The following is a 23,294-nucleotide window of genomic DNA, read 5'->3' as shown; positions in this document are numbered from 1 at the left end:
AAAATGTGAGGTCATTCACGGGTAGAACCGCAAAGGATTCTGGGAACTCGTGGCAAGCGGTACTAGCGCACGCAGGCTTTCAATTAAAATCAGTTATACAGCAATAAAAAGAAACACAAAAATGTCAAGAAGCCGTTGTATTATTAACTGCAATAGCCGGTCGCATGACAGCCACGGGAAGCCGACGGGTAAAGAGATCGGTTGTTATCGGATTATGTCGTTGAAGAGAAATTGTTCAAGCCATGTTTCCGAAGTAACAAAGACGCAACGGATGGCCTGGATTGCAGCCATTCAAAGACCAAATATAACGTCCCAGAACACTCCAGCTCACAGGTTAGTCTGCTCCAAGCATTTACACGAAGGTCAGTGTTTTTTAGTAGTTAATACGTCATTTTCATAACATAATTAGTGATATAGGTTACAAGCAAGTCTGGCACTGAACAGAAATTGTCGCGCTATGCTCCTTTGTTTATTGTGCATAAATAGTGAATTGTCCTGACACAATATTGCGTTTCGCTTCTGTTATTATGGTACATTGACAAAAACATATACTTTTATTCACAGGATAAAACAGGTTTTTTGTATCACTAATTGCCCAGTGCGATTACAGACTGCGGTAAAGTGAGCCGTCATTTGTGAGCCGCGGTCAAGCCAGCCGCCTCCTATCCGCGCGGTGATTACAGCATACAATATTGTTGTCACTGCTACAGTTCTGTAACGCTACCAGAAATTATTTCCACTACTAATTAATTACCGTTGAGCTCAAAGGTCCTATTAATAAACGGTTAAGGAATGTGTATTTATGACGACAATTTGTGAGACTGGTAAACTTATGATACGTACGATGGTCTTTCGTTCTACACGGTGCATTTCAAGGTCCTGCACCCATCCGTCGGTAAACTGTACCTGGGCTTGTTGCAGTGACCTGAAGTTACTAAACTTCATGAGTGTGTGCACTCACTCCAAGAACCGTATAATTATAAATATGCATATAAATATGCTACGATGAGATAGCTGACTTCATCTAACTAGCAAATGTTGTCCAGGCTACGTTGGTGATACAGTTTTTTTTTAATGTGTATGATATTTTTGTCATGCGATTTTAAAGCTGGTCCTACAACCGCATCCAAGAATAACATGCAGCTTATCTCAGAACTGTCGGTGAAAATTATTCTTGGAGCTAAGTTTAATTGAGCTGCATTTTAAAGAGGTGCAATTTCACAATTTGTGTATATTTTCTAAGTTCACTATTTTGTCATGTGTTGAGAAAAACACAGATTTTAAAATTACATGGTCTAATATTTACATTTAGCATAACTGCAACATTATTTTTTCGTTTTGTTTTTTTTTAAAGACTCGAAAGGACTTGAAATTCAAAGTTTCAGACTTGTGACTTGACTCGGACTTTTACACCAGTGACTTGAGACTCGACTCTGACTTGCCTGACATTACTTGAGACTTGACTTGAGACTTGAGGATAAAGACTTGAGACTTACTTGAGACTTGCAAAACAATGACTTGGTCCCACCTCTGCTCTCTGATTTAGAACTGTGACTGGATTACAGAAGCTTATGCATACTTGTTTTGCTGGTGACTTACGAATCTTAGCAGGTCATATGCCCTCTTAAAAGTTCAAAATATGGCCACGCAGAGAGGCTGCATACAGTCAGGATAGAGGGCGATCAGTGGACCTCTAGTAACACACATAAGAAATACTTCATGGTAGATTAAAATTATCATCAGAGACTCAGGGTGCCCACAATTGAGGGTTGAATATGCAGTTAAGAAAACAACAAAGGTTTCACTGAGACTACAGCAAGTTTCCAGCATGTTCAACCATATCACAAGGTCCTCATCTATAGGTTTGATAGAATATTTCCATTTCAAGGTCTACTTACTTGCATTTTCTGAAAGATATGAAAAAAGCACAAGTTCAATAAGAAACTGATAAAAAACTGCTCGTCGATTGGACACAGGAGGGCAGAGTGTTGCAAAGAGAGCGGGGGCTCACACTTGCAAAGGCTCTGTCACGTTTAGTTTTTAGTCTTGATCCCTAGTCCTGATCAACACCTGAGAGTCCCGGTGAGGTGTGCAAAAGTGGGTGCTTCATCATGCAGACTCCCAAAGAGGAAAGCCTAAGCTTTGAATTGGATTCTGGAGCCAGTGCAGTGAGATCGGCAGAGGTGTGATGTGAGGAGCTGAAGGATGGAGGAGCTGGTAAGGAGCTTTGCAGCAGCATTTTGTATGAGTGCTAGACAACCCGAGGAGAAGGCAGTGAGCTGCAGTAGTCAAGGTGAGAGGAAATAAAAGCAGGAATAACAAACTCCATTTCACATTTAGATATAATAGGACTGCATTTGTGAAATTAGTCAACTGTTAACATCAGAATTCAGTGAAAACTCGCCACAAAACGTCACTCCAAGATCTCTGATAGCTGGTTTGAGATCACCAAAATTACTTTTTTCCCAAACGGTAAATGGTACAGCTTTTATTTATTGATGTCAGACTGAATATCTTTGGAATTTAGACTATGAATCCAACAAAATGACCATGTTTTTAATGGCAACCTTTGCTTTTAGTCTAAATAATAAAATGTGAGTAATTTGTAACTTCAATAACTGTTAATCATACTTTCATGTTTACCTATAAATGCACAGGTTATCATAACCTAATCTACTTGTATTAGTTGGAATGTTGTTGCACAGTAAAACATGTTCTACTAGACAGAGTAACATAATCAGGCTAAGACTGGCTGACAGTAAGCGCTCACACTTTGTGGCCTGCATGGGTTTTCCCACACAAAGACACTCCCGGGAAGCTGCAGCGTGCTCTGCCTCAGTGAGATGGGTTTTTTTTCAGATTGTTAGTTCCACTCATCTTCACAGAGGGTGACGAAGCACAGTGTGTGTGTCTGTCTGCGTGAGTAACGGGTTAAGTGAGTGTATGTATGTGTGAGTATTGAAAGAGCTGGAATGGGGGTGCACATTTAAAAAAGGCCCTCATTTCTCTTAGGAGGGAGGCAAATAGGGCCGGCGACGTCACTCAATGGACGCTCGCCATTGTAACCAGCCAGAACCTGCAGTTGCCTGGCTACGGGAGCCTATAATGTGGTGGTATGGATGAGCCTAATAAAAGGCCTGGCTAGCAGACATTCCAGTAACTATGGACACACACACACACATGCACATACACACACACACACGCACACACACACAAACATACGCACAGCCTATCCACAGCAGTCTGGAAGATGAAGGAGGGATTTACTTAAAGCCTTTAATGGTCACTGCAAAAATGGCTGAGACAGCAAAAGCATATTTTCTTCATTGTGTTTTATCCAAAGAGCAAATGTTGCCATATGTTTTGAAACATGCACACAAACAAACGGATGACACAGCACACAGAGAACAACTAAACTTGACCTCCGAGTGAGCGAGAGGCCATACAGTTAAGGCCGTGTCAAAAGGCGATCAGATTGATCACTGATTTCAGATTTGTGTCACGAATGAGCGACGTGTGTTTTTTCATGGTTGAGTTAAGAAGTTGACTCTCATGGCTTGAACCTTGACCTCTGGAGCTGGTCACCAGTCAGGCTGCAGATCGGCTCCCTCCACTGATCAGGCATGATCTAATCGAAGCCGAGCCTCAAACTTCGGATCAGGGTCACAACCCTCAGTCTGAGCTCCTCACACCAGCTGATAACGGCTCTTGGAACGATTGGTCACTTTAAAACTTAACATTACAGGACAATGATATTACAAAGCCTCCAAAGCAGCGTAAACGAGTCACGAAACAAGAGAACTGAGTAATGCTTTTACTGACTGAGTAAGACTTGCACCAGAGCCAGCAGGTGCACACAATCTACAGACCTCCCAGCTGGACACAGCTTACTCACAGACAGCAAAGCCAAGAGTCTGCAGGTGGTTAAACGTGGAGGACAAATGTGGCTTTGTACATAGAGTTAAAGACCCCATGAGTCATTTGTTTGAGAAACAATGAGAGAGCTAGATGGAGATGGAGATCAGAAAAAACAAAACAAAACTCCACGTTCTTTCCTCCAGTGTGTCCAGAAAGTTTACAGCTTGACTCACGGCTTTTTGTCAGAGTCCAGTAGCACGACCAGGCTTCCTGTGCAGGGGGACAGCAGAACAGGAAACAGGAACAGGAAGGAACATGGAGGGTGCGGAGAGGAGGAGAAGGAGTAGAAGTGTAATGTGTGTGTGTGTTTGTAGATGGAGCCCTGTGGTTTGGGTAAACTACTCCCTAGGCTTCAGTATTCACACAAACACAGGTACAGATAAATGTATGCGTTTGCATATGACAACCCTCTGTTTTATGCTAGGTTAGTGGTTTGATGCAATCCTAACATATAATTGCTCATCTGTGGGTTGAGAACAGACATTCCTCAAACATTAAAATATCCATCTGGATTATGTAAAAGTGAAGATGTTAAGTTTGTTTACTTTTTGCGCTTCACAGAACAGCAAAGACATTATCACATGTAAACAAACATCAGGTCAAATCTGGAAAATAGGGATACGTGATTTATCTTTTACCGGGAAAAGGACAAATCCCTTTATCTCTTTACCCCTTGAAAGATAACTAGAAGGAACCCTTGAAATGGTTTTTCCGAACCTAGTGTTTCAGGCCTGCTTATTGAGCAAAAAGACTGGATGTGCATCAGAAGTTAGTTTGGGTGTCTCTCTGCCTATGTAGCTACCTGGAAACTACTAATGGTGGTCAAGTCATGTCTTTATTGGTAAATACTGAGGTGTCGAAGCTCGTCATTAAGGGTACAAGGGAAATTATCAAATGTTGCTTTTATGAGGAGAATAGTTAAAAATAAATTCACCCATTTTTATACTGTAGGGGCTAAGTCCAGCATTTAAAATGAGCATATTGTATTCATTTCCTGCTTCTCTTTTAGACGAGCTTAACATGATTCAGAACTCAAAATAATCCTTTTTTTCTTGCACTGGTGCAGCCCCTGATCTCATCCTCTGCCCAAGACAAACTATTTTAGCTCCTTAATCTTTAAGGCCAGTCTCCCTTTGAGCCAACTTTCTTTTGATTGGCTGCATGTCACAAACAGAAGGTCCTATCAAGAGAACTATGTGCTCAGAGCCACAGCATCATATACCTCAAACAGTTTGCAGAAAAATAACCTGTATGCACGTATATACATACACATGAAAAAGAAAGTTATCACAGGACTCTATGGAGTCAAATCTACTTTGGTTCATTGAGTTTTGCAGGTATTTGTTTTTGCGCAGCTCACTTAAGATGAGCCACAATTTTTCAGTCAGGTTGAAGTCTAGACTTAATTGTATCACCTCAATTCTTTCTATTTTCAGCTGTGCTTTTATTTGGTGCTGTGCTTCGGATCATTCTTCTGTTGCATGACAGTCTGGGCCAAGCATTAGCTGACAGCTGATAGAGCTGATGAGAGGTGAAAAGTCTTCAAGGAAATTTAAAGAAGTCCAGACACTTTTCTTTCCAAGCTCCTTAGACAATGATGATGTGGATGACTGAGAACATTCACAGACATCAGACAGACATCATCACATATGACTTCATGATACTTTAGAATACAGAGGAGTTCACGGTCAGCTCAGTGCCTGCCAGGTGCCCACGGCCAGTGGCTGCAAAACAAGCTCAAATCATCACCCCTTCACCACCATGTTTGACCGTTGGTATGAGGTGTTTGTGCTGTTATGGTTTTCTCCAAATCTGGCACTGTGCATTATGGTCAGACATCTCTACTTGGGTCTCAGCTGTCCAAAGGACATTGTCTTGTGGTTTGTTCAGATGTATTTTGCAAACCCTAGCTGTGCTCTCATGCAAGAGACTTTCTCCTGGCAACCCTTTTAAACCATAGCCTGTTCAGGGTTCTTGTAATCGCACCGTCATGAACATTTATTGTGCTAACTGAAGCTGGCAGGATATGAGCTGAAGCTCTTGGTTTTTTTGCAGTATCTTTGAGCACTCTGTTTAAGTACTTGTATTGATACAAGTACAATGATATTTGACATCCCCAAACTTCTAAAACTTTTAAAATGTATCAAATATCTCAAATATCTGTAAGGAAATGTGTATTTAAAGCCATATAGAGAATTATTTGCCTGAACCGATTTTGCAACTTAAATAAAACATTAAAGATTTTTGTATTTTGCTCAATGTACATTTGATAAAGCTCAGATAAGGTTGTGAAAAACAGATTTAACATGTGTTATTTAATAGGTTGTTAAAATGTTTATCTACGACATAATTCAGGGATAATTCGACCTCCAAATTCTATTGATGCATTTACTTTATTGGTAATATTTAAATCCTTATGTATACATCATGTAAAAACTATGTAGACAGCTCTCCCATTTTAAACAGGAATACTGTGGCATGTTTAAGAAATCAGAAGATGCATTATGTAGGTCCATAAATATCAAATTCTACTGGACGAGAACTTTCAGTAACTATTACCTGCTGGTAAATATATGATAAAGTGAATTATCCTTTCAAATCTGTATTTGCTTGATGTGTTAACAAGCAACAGGTTCATCATATCAATTATTCCCACTTACCCCCCGAAAAAGCATCTAAACCTTTAAAACTTTAACCCTTCAAATCTCAATATTTACAAAAAGGCATGCCAAATATTTAATCTTACTTTCCCAAAAATGACACAATATTTAGATTTTCATGTATAATTTAAGACAAGCCAACAACATTTCTACAGCGAGTGTTTTCTTAAAAGTGCAATAAACAGAGAGCACAGGGATGGTTGTATCTCAAAAATATGAGCGGGGAGAAATTCAAACAGGGAGTCTCTACTCCTTCCATGCCAGTCTGGGTGAGATCATGTTTCGGTATATCTTCAAATGGACATTCGAAATACCTGGACACATAAAAACTTCATCGCACACATATACGAGTGGGTAAGATGGATGAGTTAAAGTAGTGAATGGCAGCCCTCTGCTGAGATGAAGAGTGCTGGCAGCATGAGGAATGTCTGGGTGTGATCAGGAGACATTTCTGATTTGGCATGGTTAGCAAAACGTATGTTATGTCACCACCAGCACTGTTTATTACTCCTGTTGCTATAAAGGGCTGCGATACAGGCAGTACTTTAACTTTGGCTTCTATTTGGACTCCCGTTCAAACATAGGATATGGCAATCAGTGGTTTAGTAAACAAACACTATCTAAACCACGTACACAAACAGGATCAGGATTTAGATGCACAAAGTGTATTGTTTCTACACTAATTACATCTTGCAGGAAAACTTGGGACTCTTGAAAAGAAAAAAAAACCTGAATTTGATATGTGGAAAAATTAAAGGTAGAACAAGGAAACTCATGTTAGTGTGTGTTTTGTTTTTGTCTTTCTCTTCCTGAGCTTTCTGTCTGTGTTCAGGGGACCATAGGTTATTTTGAAGAAAGAAAGTTGTTCTGCTTGTTATCCATTAAAGGGTATCCTGCATGACTGAGCCACCCACCACAGGAAATGGCAAAAAAAAAGACACTCTCATCACACCCGACTGTGTTTGAGCCTGCCCTCCTTCAACTTCCCTTCAGTTTTTCTGCTTGACATCCCAGTGTGCAAACACACAAATGTAACAGGAATGTCATGCCGATTAGGGTTTTCTACGCAATACTTTAAAAAAACATCCTGTGGAAAGCATATTTATACATAAACAGACCTTGTATTAGTGTAGTTATCATAGTTATACTCTAGATTGGTTACATTATTGTCCACAAGTCTTGAGACGTCACTCATTTCTTTATATTTTGCTTGGAAAATGGGTAAAGGTGCATACATAGAAATACAGTATATAAAGCAGAGTTTCAATTCTAACGAGCTTAAAAGTCAATATTAAAAGTATGACCAGCAAGTTCTTTAACACAGCTGGCACTTAGCTATCTGCAGGCTTCTTGAAGGACGTTCAAGGCTCTTCTTCTTTGCCAGCCTTTTCATTCTCTGTCAAGTTGATCCCACACTGCTTTAATAATGTTGAGGTCGAGGCTCCGAGGAGGCCAGTCCACAACTGATAGTGCTCCAGTGTGTGTGTTTTTTATCCAGATGTGCTTTAGTTGCATTGGCAGTGTTTGGGAACATTGCCATACTGAAAAATTAGGCGGTTTCCAATCAGACCCTTTTCAAATAATACTGCGTGGTGGACAAAAAGCAACCTTTTTCTTTCTGCATTCATAAATCCATCAATTTTGACAACATCCACAACTGGCCTCAAAACATGACAGACACTTCATCGTGATTTACAGATGGCTGCAGACACTCATGTTGTGTCTCTCTCTTGACCTCTTCTGTTCACACTGACAGAAATGTGATCCAAAAATTTCAAAATGTCATCACTCCGTAAGGCCTGTTTTCATTGAGATTCAGTCCAGTTCTTGAGTAATTTGGCATTCCTCAACCTTTTCTCCAGCTCCATCTTGCTTAGTTATTCGAATCATTTCTGATGAGGATTCAATAAACAGTAGACTGATCAACTGAAGGCCCAGAAGCACCTCTCAGGCCCTGCGTCATATCTTTGCTGCTAATCTCTTTTGCTTGAAAGCATTTTAAAACAAAAGAGAACAGACCAATTCAGGAAATAACACCGCCAACTGTGAGAGGGTTTGAAGAGGTTAAAGGTCGTAGGGGTTAGGGATCATTAAGGGCAGCTGTGGGCTGACAGGGTGAGACGAAAGCAGCAGAAGCAGTGCAGGAAATAAAGGTTTTAAGGTGATGATATTTGTACTGTTGAGTTTGTGTAAAAAGTTTGTATAGGACTGTGGATCACGATCTGCTCACAGCATGACGGAGAGACTAAGTCTCTGGCTGTCCAGAGGATTGTCAAAGACAGAGAAGGAACAGGAGTAAAAACAGCTGGTGCTCCTTTTTTATGGATTTTGATGAATGTGCAGATTTCTGAGAGTTTATTTAAAGAAAGGACACGAGCAGGTGAAACAAAAGGAACTACTTATGGGATCAACCAGCATGTAAGTAATTAATGAAACGACATTTTGTTGTTCTATAGGTTGTCATTGTTAGAAAGCTAAACTACTCAGGTGTGCCGTGGCACTAGATAAAAAGTCTGATTAACCAAAGTAATTAGAGTTTGCTAGGATCAGGAATGCCTATACATCAAGCGGACCAATAAATGAATGGAGAAAGCCAACACAACCAGAGCCAGTGGTATTTGTGTACATGTCAGCAGATAAGAAAGAAGTATGAGTGCAGAAATGTCAAACACACTAAAAATTGTGCAGTTAGCAATGTTTATGTGTGTTACTGATATGTGTATGTAACAGATTATGTGAATTAAAGTTTATTAAAGGATTAGCGAGCCCTTGTTATGGCAAAACTGAAACACTACGCTTAAACATAAAAGTTGTATGGAGTTTTTAAATGTAGATCATAACAGCGTATCATAAAAGTCAGAAAATACTGTATCAGCCCCCCCACCCCTCTCCCACCACCCACATCATTACTCCACCGACATCCCACAAAGCCCCACTAAGCAGCTCAGTCCTGTTGAGGCAACAGTACTGTTTGTGTGAAGCCTTGAAAAATCTCTTCTGCACATTTACACATTGACTGTATGGTCCTGCCTTTGGGGAGTTGTTTTCCTCAGTGTGTGTGTGTGTGTGTGTCTGGTCTGTAACGTGCCACATTCCTCGTATGCAGAGCAGCGTAAAGGGCAGTGGCCCCACTTCACCAGAGGTGCAAGAGGGGGGTGGTGGAGAGCAAAGTGATTGATGGCTGAGGGGGAGAAGGCCAAAAGGGTGGATGTGCCGCGGGAACATCCAGTGAGCAGATCTCGTTATTTGCAATGTTGTCACGTCTCCATCCTTGTAACAACATATAAATAACAATGTATAAATGTATAACAAACAACAGAGAAAGGTGCTAGCAATTTATAATAAAGCCCATGATGTATTGTGTAATTTCCTGGAAATTACCATCTGGTTTTTCTGAATTAGGGCGCAGTTTACAGCAGCTTCAAATAGTGATTTAGTTGCACAGCAGAACAAGGAGGGTAAAAACAGCAGGTTTCAAAAAGATAGAAGAAACAAATTATACTGTAAATATTTTAGTAACTTTGGGGTATTTTTTTACTTTCTTATAAGGCTTATATTATTGAGTAACCTAACCTGCCCAGCTTACATTGTAATTAAACAAATACATACATATTTAGAGAACTGAATTTTTTGTGCGAATGAAAATCAGAGCAACTGAAATGATTAAAATTAGACAATTTAAATTCAAATATAAGTCATTTTAATTCAATATCAGGTGGCACCAAACATGTTTAATTACAATGCAAAACTATGAGGTCAGGCAACTCAGTGATACACCCCATGCCCCTAAAAGTGCAGTGTAATTACAGTGCAAGAAAAGAGGTGTTGATGGAGGCTACTTGTTAATACAGCCCGGTCCCCAAAACGTACTGTGGAATTATAATGCAACATGAGGATGTTATAGTACTTGAAAATATAACACGAGCAGCAAAAATGTGTCTGTAATTACAATGTAATGTAGGACGTTAGGCTACTTTATAATAAAGTCTGCATGTTTTTAATATATCCTGTGTAAATACAATGTAAAATAGGGTGGTTAGACTACTCTATGTTACAATTCATGCCCCTAATAATACTTTGTAATTATTTTTCAAGTTGGGGAGGTTGGGCTACGCAGAAATAAGGTCTTCAAACTTACAATCCTGAGTAATTACAGTGTAAAACTGGAAGGTTAAATTACTCAGTAATACAGCCTGGAACCCTATAAATGCAGTATAATTACAGTGTAACACAGAGAAACCTTCTTTCCTCTAAAACACCTCGAAGTTGATAATTACGGGATATACTTATATGTACTTATAATGTGCCCATTTTCTTCAAAAACAACATTACTTTTCAAAATGTAAATTCAGTTTTTGTGGTTGAATTTCAATGCAGACACGCATCAGGACTGCCTGTAATATGGACATCAAAATAATATATAATTATAATGAGACGGGGGAGTTTATGCTTCCTAATATTATTGTAAAAATATGATAAAACATACCACAAATTTACAGGCTACTTAAAGATACATCAAATATAATTCGTTTATTTTAAAAAATAAACATACAATGGTTCCTGTCTTCTTCTCATCTTCTACTGCATCTAAAGATAATTATTTTTTGGTAGAAAAAAAAATTATAGGTACTCTTACATGGAAATATTTTTGGAAATTTTTGTTCCACTAAAACGTACAGGTCTTCTTTAAACACGTTAATTACCCAGCAATAAAGAAAGAAAGAAAGAAACTCAATGACAGCGGTGGAAGCAGAAAGGCTGCTGAATTTATGATAATTACATCTCTTAAAATAAACTACTCTGCTTCCTCAGTTACAGTTTGTAACATTATTTCTTCTGGATAACATCACTCTGCTGTGACTGTAAACAGCGTCATTATGGATGTAAGTAATTCTCAGCCAGCCTAGGGAAAACAGCATGACTCGCAGATACTGAGTTAAACCAAGGTGATGTGCACGCCCTCCTGACAATACCACTGTTTGCCTTAACATCCTCCACTGCAGCATGTTTCCGGCCCGCTGCTGCCACTCACTCCGGATTTTCCTGCAAAACCACCCAAACTCCCTTCACGCTGAAGTTCATGATCTTATCCTGATCCAGGGGTGATAGGGATCTAAATCACCCTGCTGGGAGCAGCTCAGGCCTTTCCCTTCCAGTGAGTCTCAAGGGCGGCAGCAAGTCCCCACCAGGGGGCCTGGCCTACATTCCCAAGTGTGGGCCAAGGCTGTGCTCTCACCTTTGCCCCACATGAGCGGGCTGAGCTCAGGAGAAGATGTGAAGTTTAGTGGACCTCAATGCTTTAACTGGAAATCATAGAAATACAGTAAGAAGAGTTTTGGTGGAACCACAAGTTGTGCGTCAGCAAAACAAAAGACTGGATTAAGATGAAAAGACTGTTATCGGTTTGGATTCCTTTCTCTACCCCTTTCACTGACCACTGCCAACAGCAAACACTTTGCCAAGTCTTTGTTTCATGATACAAGACTTATGACTTCCTTATAATGCCTGGATTTTTCCAAACTGATCCCAGCAGTTTTGCAGCCCCCTGCCTCCTGCCTGCAGCTGGATGGATAACCTTCCACAAGAGGGTTTTAAAAATGCGGTAATTCCTTCAAATATGAGTGAAGTTTAAATAGCCTAGGAGTGGAAAAGGGTTCCTTAGGTAAAGCCTCAAGTCATGCACCCCAACAAACTCACTAACACTTAATAACAAGCTAATGGTGGTTTCTGCTGACTGTGTGGTGGCAGATCGTGAAAAACTGACCTTATCTACTGCTGATGTTTTCAGGACTTCAACCTGAAGCTTTTCATAATCATTCATATCCAAACTTTAGCTTTTCTGCTAAAGTTTGGATAGCCAGCAGACTTGGGCTGTAACCACAAGTACTGCAGGACGTGCTTGTTGATTCTAGTAATCTGTGAGGTTTGCTACATTCAAAGGATTTATTGGGCTTTTGCATAGCAAGTAATCTAAAATCCACTATATCCACCTTGTAATAAAAAGGTTGCTGGGCATGCAGGTTCTTTTTAATTTGCTCCATCTCCCTCAGAAACCATTTATATGAAAAGATTTAAAAGTGATTAAACTAATACATATTTTAAATACAAAAAGCAGAAATTTCAAATATGAAAACATAAATGTATTCATTAACATTTACTTTTAGAGTTTTTCATTAAATATAATATTGTCCCTGAAACAGTAACTACTGCAGAAAAGGTTCAACTGTGCCGACTCAAGCAACATATGATACGTGACTGCATCAGATGTTAGACATTTAAAAGTGAGTTGCAGCGTTTTTTCAGTTCATTGCGGTTTGTGGCCCTTTGTTTATGCACAGCTCTCACAGGTCTTACTGTGGCAGTTTGAGGTCTGGACTTTAGCCAAACCATTGCAACCTTCATTCTTTGATTTTCAGACATTCTGTTGTACAGTTGCTGCTGTGCTTGGGCTCATTGTGCCGTTTCATGACTCAGTTTGTGCCAAGCTTTAGCTGTTACACAGATGACCTCACATTTGACTTCAGAGTATGCAGGTATACAGAGAAGTTCATGGTTGACTCAGTGCCTGCCAGGTGCCCAGGTCCTGTGGATGCACAATAAGGCCAAATCATCACCCCTCCACCACTGTGCTCGACAGTTGGTACGAGTTGATTGTGCTAATATTATGTTTGGTTGTCTCCCAACATGGCCCTGTGCATGTTTGCAGTACAGCCAAACATCTTCACTTTGCTCTTACCTGTCCAAAGGACATTGTTGCACAAGTCTTTGCAAACCTAAGTCTTCCTGCCATCATTCTTTCCAGAAAGCAGGCTTTCTCCTGCACATCTTTTCAAACAAACCATTCTTGTTCAGTCTTTTTTTAATTGTACTGTCTTGACAATTTTCCTCTTGTTAAAGCTTCTCACCTGGCCATATAACCCATCTCAGACTATTGGGCTTCTCATTCCTGATGTTTTACCTGAATGCTGCAGACCATCAAACTAATACATCTCTGCTTATAAAGGTGTGCACAGTTAGGTATTAAAGTGCATTTGATTAGGGGCACCTGGCTGCTCCTATGGAAGCATTAACAGTAATACAGTAATACGTAAAAAGTTTCACATACGATTTGAAAGTCTTTAAATGTGTAGTTTGAGTTAAATAACCACAAAATACTGCAATAGTAGAATTTGTTATTAGTTGGTACATCTTTTTTTTTTTTTTAACAATAATTGCCGTATTAAAGTTGTCATTATTTCCAGAGTTTCTTACTGTTAAATATTTGCCTGCGCTTTATTCTGACACAAACATTTTGCTTTTTTTTTTTAAAAACTCTTGTTTCCTCTGTTTATGCAGTGTACAAACTCACCCAACTGTTGTAATATAACAAACTCTTATTAATATTAAAAATAAATAATGCAATGTACTGTCTGTTGACAGTCAAGTGAAAGTAAATGCTTCTTTCACTGAGAAGTGAGCATAAATAGCCCGAGTCCTTGTATGTGTACTTGAACGTTAAAGCTGATTCTAAATACCAATATACCCGTCAGTCTCTGTATATACTACAACTACAATATGGCAACTAAGGACACCTTTATGGGTTCTCATTTAAAATTATGCCTTGAGTTATTTAAAGCATGACTCGCAGATACTGAGTTAAACCAAGGTGATGTGCACGCCCTCCTGACAATACCACTGTTTACCTTAACATCCTCCACTGCAGCAAATATGAGACTAAAAACTATTTTGGTATTCAAAACTGCCATTCTGCAAAATTTACACAAAAACTTACCTCACGTAATTTTTTTGTTTATCTTCTCAGGAAAAAGAAAGCAAAGCCGGCCAGGCTTTGAGATAAACAGCTGACTTCTCTCAGGCCGCAGTGAAGCCAAGACATGCTAAAAGTTCAACAAATGACACGTGAAGAATGTGGGATTTTCTGGTCATACATTAGATAAGGTAAAAAATATTAAATACTGCAAGAGTATAAAAAAAAAAAAGAAGTTAATAATGCCTGATCATATAAAAATAAGAAAAGGCATAAAAATCAACGCGTCTCCATTCTATAAAATGATTTATTAAACATGTTTAAAATGTGAATGACTTAAAACTTCTCACATTCAGGAATAAAAGACAAATTTAAAACAACACATTTACAAAAACACTGTACAATATACACATAAAAACCACTTAAAACCTTAAAAAACAAAACCAAGGATAAAGTTCTGGTGCTGGTGACATTTTACACGCCTGACACATGTGACCAGCAGCTGATCTGTCGCCCTGGGAGAGCTTCAGTTTCTCATGAAAGGAGAGTGATGAGCGCATCCAGAAACTTGCTCCTGTCTTCAGTCTTCAGTTCAATTACTGCAGAAAGAAAAACACAGATAAGAAAGAAAAACATGCCAACAGGACAAATCATCCAGCAGCGGTCTGACATCCCGGGAGGAGTTTTTTTGCTTGCGATTTTTAAAATGATGGTGAACTGGATAAATATTTTAGATGGGAATGAGCAGAATATTCTAAAATATTCTTTCACACATGAGACATGACAGATTAAACTAAAAATCCTGAGTAACAGCATCACAACTGAAAGTTTGGGTGAGAATGGCAAGACAAACAGACTGCACATTAAACAAAGACTAGGCTGCCACCTAGTGGCCACATTGCAGACATGCAAGAGCAAATTCACTGACTGTCTGCACAGCAGCAAAAAAACCAAACAAACAACACTTTACTGTGTCTTACTTGAAGTGTCGAAGTGGTCGTGAAGAGTCCTGGAGCTCGTGCTCTCTGCAGCTTTCTCAAATGCACGACCAAAGAAACTAAAAGGGCAAAAACAAACGCAGAGGAGGAAATGAGGCAATATTGTTGTATACTGGTAGAAAAATGTGAAAAGGAAATAAATTAGAGCCACTAGTTGTTATTTGAGTCCCACTGTGTCATGCTCTGAACTGGAAAATATTCACGCCTTTATTTAATTGTGTCTGAAATATTATAATTCAGCATTTGCTCGTCTTAACAGAACCTGGAACGTCTGCAGGTTGTTCAGAACGCTGCTGCAAGGCTTCTAACTTATAACTCTTCTCACATATCACATACACAGGCTCACCATTAACCTCAGAGACCACTTGAAGACTCTGGTTTTGACTTTTAGAGCATTGCATGGACAAAAATCAGCTCACATTGGTAAACTTTTATATCCGTACATCTCCAGCAGGCTCTGAGTTGTTGAGATTAGGTCCTGCCGAGATTTGTGGACTCTGATCTCTTTCAAAAAGCAGCTAATCAGGTTAACCAGAGATGCAGGTTGAGAAGGAGAGAAATCATAAACTGAGAAACTTACTTCTTCTTGTCGGACGTCTCAGACTCTGGTGGGATTCCCACAACAATGACAGTTCCCTTCTCCACATCCTTGGGGGCAGCCATGACGAGCGGGAGCAGTTTGCAGCGTTTATTTCTCGTCTAATTGGCCAAGACACCGTGAGTGAAAGAGCAGAGAGACTTGAATAACTATGATTTCAGTGAACCTCCGTCTACATTGTGAATCAGTCCCGATAGCGTTCAGACACTCACCGAATGGACAAAAGCCTTCAGGAGGTACTTGCAGAGCAGCGTTAGCGCCATGGGCTTGGAGAACAGCTTCACGTCAGGTGTTCCCTACAAAGAGAGGATGTGAATAGGATATATGGCTAAATAAAATTGAAAGCATGCACATCTCAGGCATCCAAACACTCGCACCTCCATGAGGTAGCAGTAGAGGAAGGGTCCCTGCGACAGGATGAGGTTGGTGCAGATGCAGCTGGCGACCGTTTGCTGGATGGCAATCAGCTTCTTCTTCGCTAGCTCAATACCCGAATGCAGACGATCGATGTTGCTCCTGCACAGAGAAAACAAAAGAAAAAAAAAAGACGACATTTTTAAAGGAAATGTGAGCAAATTAAGTCTTTGAAGAGTGAACTTAGTTTCCTTTGCACACCTAGAAAGGGCATCGAGAGCCTTGATGAAGTTGTCAGTCTCGCTGTCGTCTTTCTCAGCACTCTCCAGCAAGGCAGCAGTAGCGTGCACCATGTCGCTGGCCAGGAAGCGGTTCTTAAAGCCGAAGTGAACGCCAAACGTCTGGATGCGGATGTCCTTCATACTGATGAAGAGGAGAAATGGGAGTAGAACAGGGAAAAGCAGACTGGATGAGCAGTCAGTGGTTGCCATTCAAATACATACCCGTATTTATTGGAGGACTCCTCAATGACGTCCCTCAGGTTTTCTTTGATCGACATATCCATGGAGTTAAATTTCTGACGCACTTGTTTCAGCGGCAGTCTGTAACACAAATTTTATTTCAAACAAATTCCGGCTCAACAAAAAGAGGAAGTTTGTTAACACACAAAGCATGGATTAGAAAGCACTTTACCCCATGTCTGCTAAAAACTCCTGGAGTTTCTTTTGGCCATTTAAGGTCCAGAGCTTGAAGCTGCAGGAAGTGTAGCAGGAATTATAAATGCTCTCATACAGAGACCAGTGCTGGTAAAGGGTAAGACGAAGACTGAAGAGACAGTTAAGGCTCTGACTTTCAGTAATTTTTAGCAATTTTGTGGCAGAAATCAGGTGGAACATAAAGATCTGTAAAAGGCAACAAGGCAGATGAGTTAAGGATACTCGTATTCAAAGGAGATCCTCATACAGTCGATCGAGAGCGAGTTCTCCTCATCCTCGTTTCGGTGGTTATGTCGGGAAACGTGTCGCTGCATAGTGGCGATGTCGGTTACATACTTCATACTAAAAAAGAAAAAAAAGAAGCGAGGCAGACAAAAATAATAATAACTCAGCAGAAATATAAAAGAAAAAAAAAGAGAGATCAGTTTACACAAAGGTTCCTTGTATTTATATTTCAGACAGAACCCAAAGTGCAATGACTGGTAAATCTTTGAAATATTATATTTGAACAGTAAGGGTTAAAGGTGAAGTGGAAACCTGTGGTCTGAACCGTCACAATTTAAACCTCTTTTTGGATGCAGGTCACCAGCACAGTTCAGCATGAGGGGTGCAACACTGCTCATGATATAGCCAAGTGACATATCTGTGATATCCATTATTCCCGAACAACACATCCTTCAGCTGAGGCATCATCGTCCCCATTTCAGTAAGTCAGTGCTCAAGCACATTCTGCACGAGCATGGCTCCATCGCTAACGAGTCCATGTGCTGAACTTGTCTGCTTCCAGTCCAATAATATCTCCAGGAGGGCCAATTTGTTAAGCAACTGATTTCTTTTTTTATATATCAAGTAAGACAAGGAAAGCAATTTTCATGAGAATCTGCTGATGTTTTTTTTTTTTTTAAACTTTAATATATTAAACTCAAACTGAGTCACGACACTCAAAGTGCACAGCATTGGGTCAAAATTTGGCACCTTATTTCGAGCCCTCATAACATCACAGGCGCAGAACTATGTGAAATTTTCAGACCTGAAATGCTTTAAAAAAAATAAATAAAAAAATAAAATAAATAAATAAATAATTTAAAAAAAATATAAAAATTTTTTTTTTATGTCCACAAAAAAGCACAGAAGAAATCTCGTACAGAGACAAAATATGGATAAAAAAAGAGATCTTCTCCAGGGATGTCAAACTCATTTTACATCACAGGCCACAAACAGCTTACTTTGATTTTAAATGGACCTCACCAGCTAAAATTCCCCTTTGTGTCAGTGTAAAGAAATGTAACTCCACATTCAATCATTGCAATATCTCAGTGTAAGAAAATTTGTGCAATTTCAACAGTACGGCTCAGCTTTTTCTACACCCCTGATATAAAAGCCACCTGTCTCACATGGTGACACGATCCTTGTTTAGCCTTTTTGAAGTTTTGTCAGCTTGACAGACAAATTGGTGCAGTTTTGTCTTTGGGATTATGTTATATCCCACAACACCTAAACAGCTTAAAATTGGTTCTGGACAAAAACGACATTTTGGCTTCAGATTTTTATAACTGGAGTGGATGGTGTAAAGGAGCTTAAAAGTCAGTTTTACCCAGAAAAAAATGAGTTATGAGTGAGCTGGAAAAGAAAAGCCCCAAGAAGTATCAACCTTATGTAATTTGCAAGCCAGTAAGTCTCAAAATTTCCATAGTACAAGATGAAAACTTTGCATGCTTTCATTAAAAAAAAAAAAAAAAAAAAAAAATACTCTCAGATTTTGACTGATTTAAGGTTTTAAATGGTTTGACAGCAACTGCTTTCAGCTTTTATTTACATTTTTCAGTGTCCTGAGCTTTTGGGAAATTGGTTTATAATTGTTTTGATAATAGTTTTGTAAAACTGAGGGCATCCTTACTTTGTGATTTTATCATGAACCCACTGGTCTGTCAGCCCGATGATGGCCCACCTGCAAAGAAGAAGCAGTGCACATCTAACAGACCGTATAAACTGTATTTCAAGATTGTTTGCCATGAAAGATCTCCTCAGAAAGCTCACCACAGCATATCCTTGGTATCTTTAGTCAAAACCCACGCAAGCTCAAAAAACATCATCGCAGCCTGACAGGAAAACAAATTAAAATTCAGGAGTTCATTCAGAAATTCAGGTAACATTAATGTTCTTATATTACTTATGTGAGGTTGTCAAAACTCACCGAGGTGCCGTGATATTCATACTGCTCATAGTCAAACAGGATTTCCCTCCTGTGAAATTAATGAAAGGTAAGCATGCATTCAACTGTTGTGCTGTGCACAGAAAGAACCAAACAACTAAGTAAAAACACTTCACCTTCGAGCCTCCCACTCCCTCTTGGCTCGCTGCCTTTCAATTCTCCTTTCGACAGCCCCCTGCAAACACAGGACCACAGCCCCAATGTAATAGCCTTTACAGTTCACGCTACCAGTTCATCCCTGCGGGCAGCACCGACTCAGTTTAATACGTACCTCATCAAATCTTCTGCGTTTCCCAGACGGCTCTGAGCCTTCATCGCTCTCATTTCCAGAGTCTTCTCCTTCCTCATCTTCATCTCGAAAGATATCGTCATACGACGGCACGCTGAGGTCGTCATCCTGTTTGATGAGCAGCTTAATCTGTTGAGCAGAAGACAGAGAGTTAATGTAACGCTCACTTCCACAAACAAGTGGGAGTATTGTTAAGGGAGTATTGTCCTCCACAGGACAAGACTCAGCAGTCCATCTGCATCTTAAGGATAAAGGACACTCTTTCGAGGATGCCAATGTTCACATTTTGGACAGAGAGGACAGATGGTTTGAAAGAGGAGTAAAAGAAGCCATCTATGTCCACTGTGAGCGACCATCTTTGAACAGAGGCGGGGGTTTACGACACCAACTCTCTGCCATCTATAATCCAGTTTTGAGATCCCTTCCCAGACGCCTTAACGCCCACTCACATCCTGGGCCATCTGACCTCAGGAATTCGCATGATAAGGTGGGGCCAGGTTTCACAGTGAACACACCCGAAACTCTGGCTGATTGGGACCCACGCCCAGTTTCCCACCTTGGCTCAGGCGATTAGAGGATCATCAGGGGGTCCTTTTGTCCCTCTGTGGGGGGTCACTCCCACTAGGTTTATATCTGGGACTCTCCACCATTTGACCTTAGAACTGAAGAAGCTTCTCGGATGAGAGGTGAAACGTCTTCAAGCAACTTAAAGAAGTCCAGACGCTTTTCTTTCCAAGCTCCTTTGACTACGATGACCTGGATGACTGAGAACCTTCACAGAGTATTGTTAATCTTGAACTTCAGGTGCAAATGGATCATTGTTTACAGTGAAATGCATAAAGATAATGAACTATTTGATGTTTTGTACCAGATTGCAAATACAGTACAGCACAATAGCACAAGAGTACTTCCATCTGTAGTTCTGATGGGCAAAAAGGAGACTTTATCTACATATTTAAAGGCCCCTACGCTAACTTTGCCCGCTGGACATTATCAGTCACAGAAATTTAAAAAAATCTTATACCTAACTAGCTAGGCACTTCACCGGCATGCTGGAGAGAATGTGGAGCAAAGATGGTCGATTCATGTATTTTGGACTTATTTTAACAACAAGTATTTCAAAAGTTTTGGACTTTGATGCTTGTAAAGGTTTTACAATTTTTTATCTTGCCTATTCCCCTGTGGACTAAGCAATGGTGACAAACACCTGAAGAGCCTGGCTCTACAGGCAAACTAGTGGTTAATATTGTTAAACACACACATACCGGTGGACAGATTATACACAGTGCCAAATAGAATTGGAGGAAATGTGTGTGTTGTTATTTGGCTCTTGAGACAAACTGATGAGACTGATGATGTGAGAAGATGTTTTTTTTAAATTCACATATACAGAACTGTTTCCCCCCCCCTTCTGCTTTAAAATAATGCATCAACTTGGCCCTTCTTTTTTCTTACACTCCAAACGTCTCCACTATCATGCTCCCTATCATGGTCATCGTGGTTCGAAACCTCATTTTTACATCCCCTTTAGCTGTAGGGTCCGCATCCTCATCAAACTTCTGCCACTGAGCTGAGTCTTACAGGCCTGACTCCATCTGATCCTTCTCTTCTCAGACTTCATGCCTTGAGTGAATCCCTGTGCTACTCTGAGGCTCTGTGGGGTAGACCCTAGCCTGTGAACCTATGTGAACTTATTAGTGGGGATATAGCCCGAATTAGCAAACCATTGCACATCACCTGGGTATCATTGTAGACATTGACCACATCTACAGGCCGGTGAGTGTCACAGATGAAGAAGATGGAGTCATCATCTGGCTGCAGCATCTCAAGGAGGTCAACATTTGCTCCGCAGTTGATGAGAACAAAGTATCGAAACTGCAGCACAAAAATCAGTCAACACAATATATAAGGTTCAGTGTTTACTGTCATATATTCATGTGCAGGCTCAGAGTAGTGTACTACAAAGCTTTCCACTTCAGGTTCTCAAGCAGAAACGCATAAAAAAGCAAAGGTTTCCATGGTGATCTCAAAAAGCTAAAAGCACCTTCATACTGGCTTGAAATAACGTGTTAACGTCAATCTCGCTTTACAGCACAGCCTTCTGGTCTTATTTAAGTATACCTGCTCTTTGTGTTCAAGGAAGGCAGTGCCAAGGTCCTGCCAGCCTGTAACTGGCACAAGTGTATACTGGATCTGGTCACAGTGAAACAAGGCCTAGTGAAGACACAAACAGTCAGTGTTTACATCAGCTTATAATTACTCTGAACACAGTAAAAGTCAAAAAAGCTCCATAAACCGCAACAGCACTTACTGAAACCTACTGTCAGTACTTTTAAATATTCCCAGTTAATGCATGAACAGATGGTAACCTCCCCATTATGACAGTACGGTTGGGTGTCCGAAAGTCCATAATAACTGGAAGTATTTAATCAGCATGCTCTCTGTTTACCCTCTACAATGACCTTAGTTTAAGAGCGCAAATGTTCGTCATCATGCACAAAAGCCACTAGAACAAGAGAGGCAAAACAACAGTGGAAAAACAGTCAAAAACTGTGCACGCAAAGGCTACAGGAGCTGCCGCTTGCTAACATTTTATTGTCTTACCTGCAGTATTTTACAGGCGCAGAGAGCGTCAATGTCTGGTGCCACCAGGAGCACGACTCTCTGTAAGTAGCACGAGAAGGTTTATAATGTAAGCGATTTCAGTTTGCGATTTCAGATGTTAAGTTTCCTAGCTGCTAGGCAATGTTGGCTAATGTTAGAGTTAGCCTTACCTGGTTGGCGACAACTTCATAAAAATCCTTTCTTATGTCCGCGATGAACATTTTCAGAGAAGTCAGTCGATTAAAACTATTAAAATAAGACGAGCCTAATCGAATCACCCTGAGGTGGCATAAACTGCGGGTTATTTTGGCTTGCTGTCAGGCTCGGAGCTTTGACAATACACACACAGCGATGCCGCTCTGTTCCCTGTTGGAAATGTGGCGCCAAATCTACACGTCACTCCCGACCAATCAGATAGAAGAAAATCAGCAACGTCAACGCTGGAAGTCCCGCCTACCAGGTTGAGGAAACAAAGCAGTACTGGAACTAAAGAGAGCTGAAATAAAGTTATAGCTTTATTTATATCGATTTTGAAATATTTATTAATTTATTTAAATGTCATAACGATGTTTTTATAATATGTGTAAACTCCTTTAGACTTTATTAAGAACACAATATTATTTTAACATTAGTGTTTACATTTATATTACCTGAATGGTGAATTTATAATAATATAAACAATTATAGATGGTAACCTCTCTCTACCTCTATATTTTGGAGAAAGATCTAATCAGTTTTCTGTGTGTCAGAATGATTATTTTGTTTATTCCCTGACTGCAAAGACATAGGAAAACAATTTAATAAAAAACACAAAAACCTCACAGAGTTAACTATGATTTCTGTACCATACTGTTTTAAGTCTAACTGTAAAAATGCTAAAACAATGACTTATGCACACACTTCACACATTCACAAAATTGTAGTTTTCCACCGTGTGGTTACAATAACAGAAATTGTGTGAATTTATATGAGAGGTTCACTTAACCAAGTATAAATGTATTCATGTAAACCTGGAGCGTGGCATTAATCACACATTTTTAGACTTTAATGATAAAAGCTGTTATAGACTGAAATTTTAAAAAGTACTTGATTTAGATTAAAACATATTGGAAAGGATTTTGCCCAACCCCTTTCCACTTGAATAGTATATAAATGTATCTCATGAGCTTGTCTGGCAAAAGGCCTTGAAAGAAAACTT

General features: G+C 39.8%; 1 protein-coding gene across 1 annotated transcript; it reads right to left on the bottom strand.

Annotated features, from left to right (window-relative positions):
- Window positions 1-14,472: 14,472 nt before the first annotated feature.
- Window positions 14,473-22,486, bottom strand: cdc45 (CDC45 cell division cycle 45 homolog (S. cerevisiae)). The gene is made up of 18 exons (XM_086314928.1): window positions 22,267-22,486; window positions 22,097-22,156; window positions 21,614-21,706; window positions 21,230-21,367; window positions 19,475-19,621; window positions 19,320-19,378; window positions 19,186-19,234; window positions 19,029-19,090; window positions 18,889-18,939; window positions 17,214-17,333; window positions 16,969-17,100; window positions 16,779-16,877; window positions 16,537-16,698; window positions 16,299-16,437; window positions 16,134-16,217; window positions 15,904-16,022; window positions 15,306-15,382; window positions 14,473-14,924 (listed from the first exon to the last, which is right to left on the bottom strand). The coding sequence occupies exons 1-18, from the start codon at window positions 22,315-22,317 to the stop codon at window positions 14,860-14,862; spliced, it is 1,707 nt and encodes a 568-aa protein (XP_086171054.1). The 5' UTR covers window positions 22,318-22,486; the 3' UTR covers window positions 14,473-14,859.
- Window positions 22,487-23,294: the final 808 nt, after the last annotated feature.

This window comes from Aulonocara sp. 'chitande type north' Nkhata Bay, linkage group LG12 (genome assembly GCF_057382095.1).
Source record: "Aulonocara sp. 'chitande type north' Nkhata Bay isolate Kocher_YH1m ecotype deep benthic linkage group LG12, A_spYH_male_GT1.1, whole genome shotgun sequence".
Taxonomy (NCBI): Eukaryota; Metazoa; Chordata; class Actinopteri; order Cichliformes; family Cichlidae; genus Aulonocara; species Aulonocara sp. 'chitande type north' Nkhata Bay.
The sequence above is the reverse complement of the archived record's forward strand: the minus strand, read 5'-3'. Positions and strand labels throughout refer to the sequence as shown.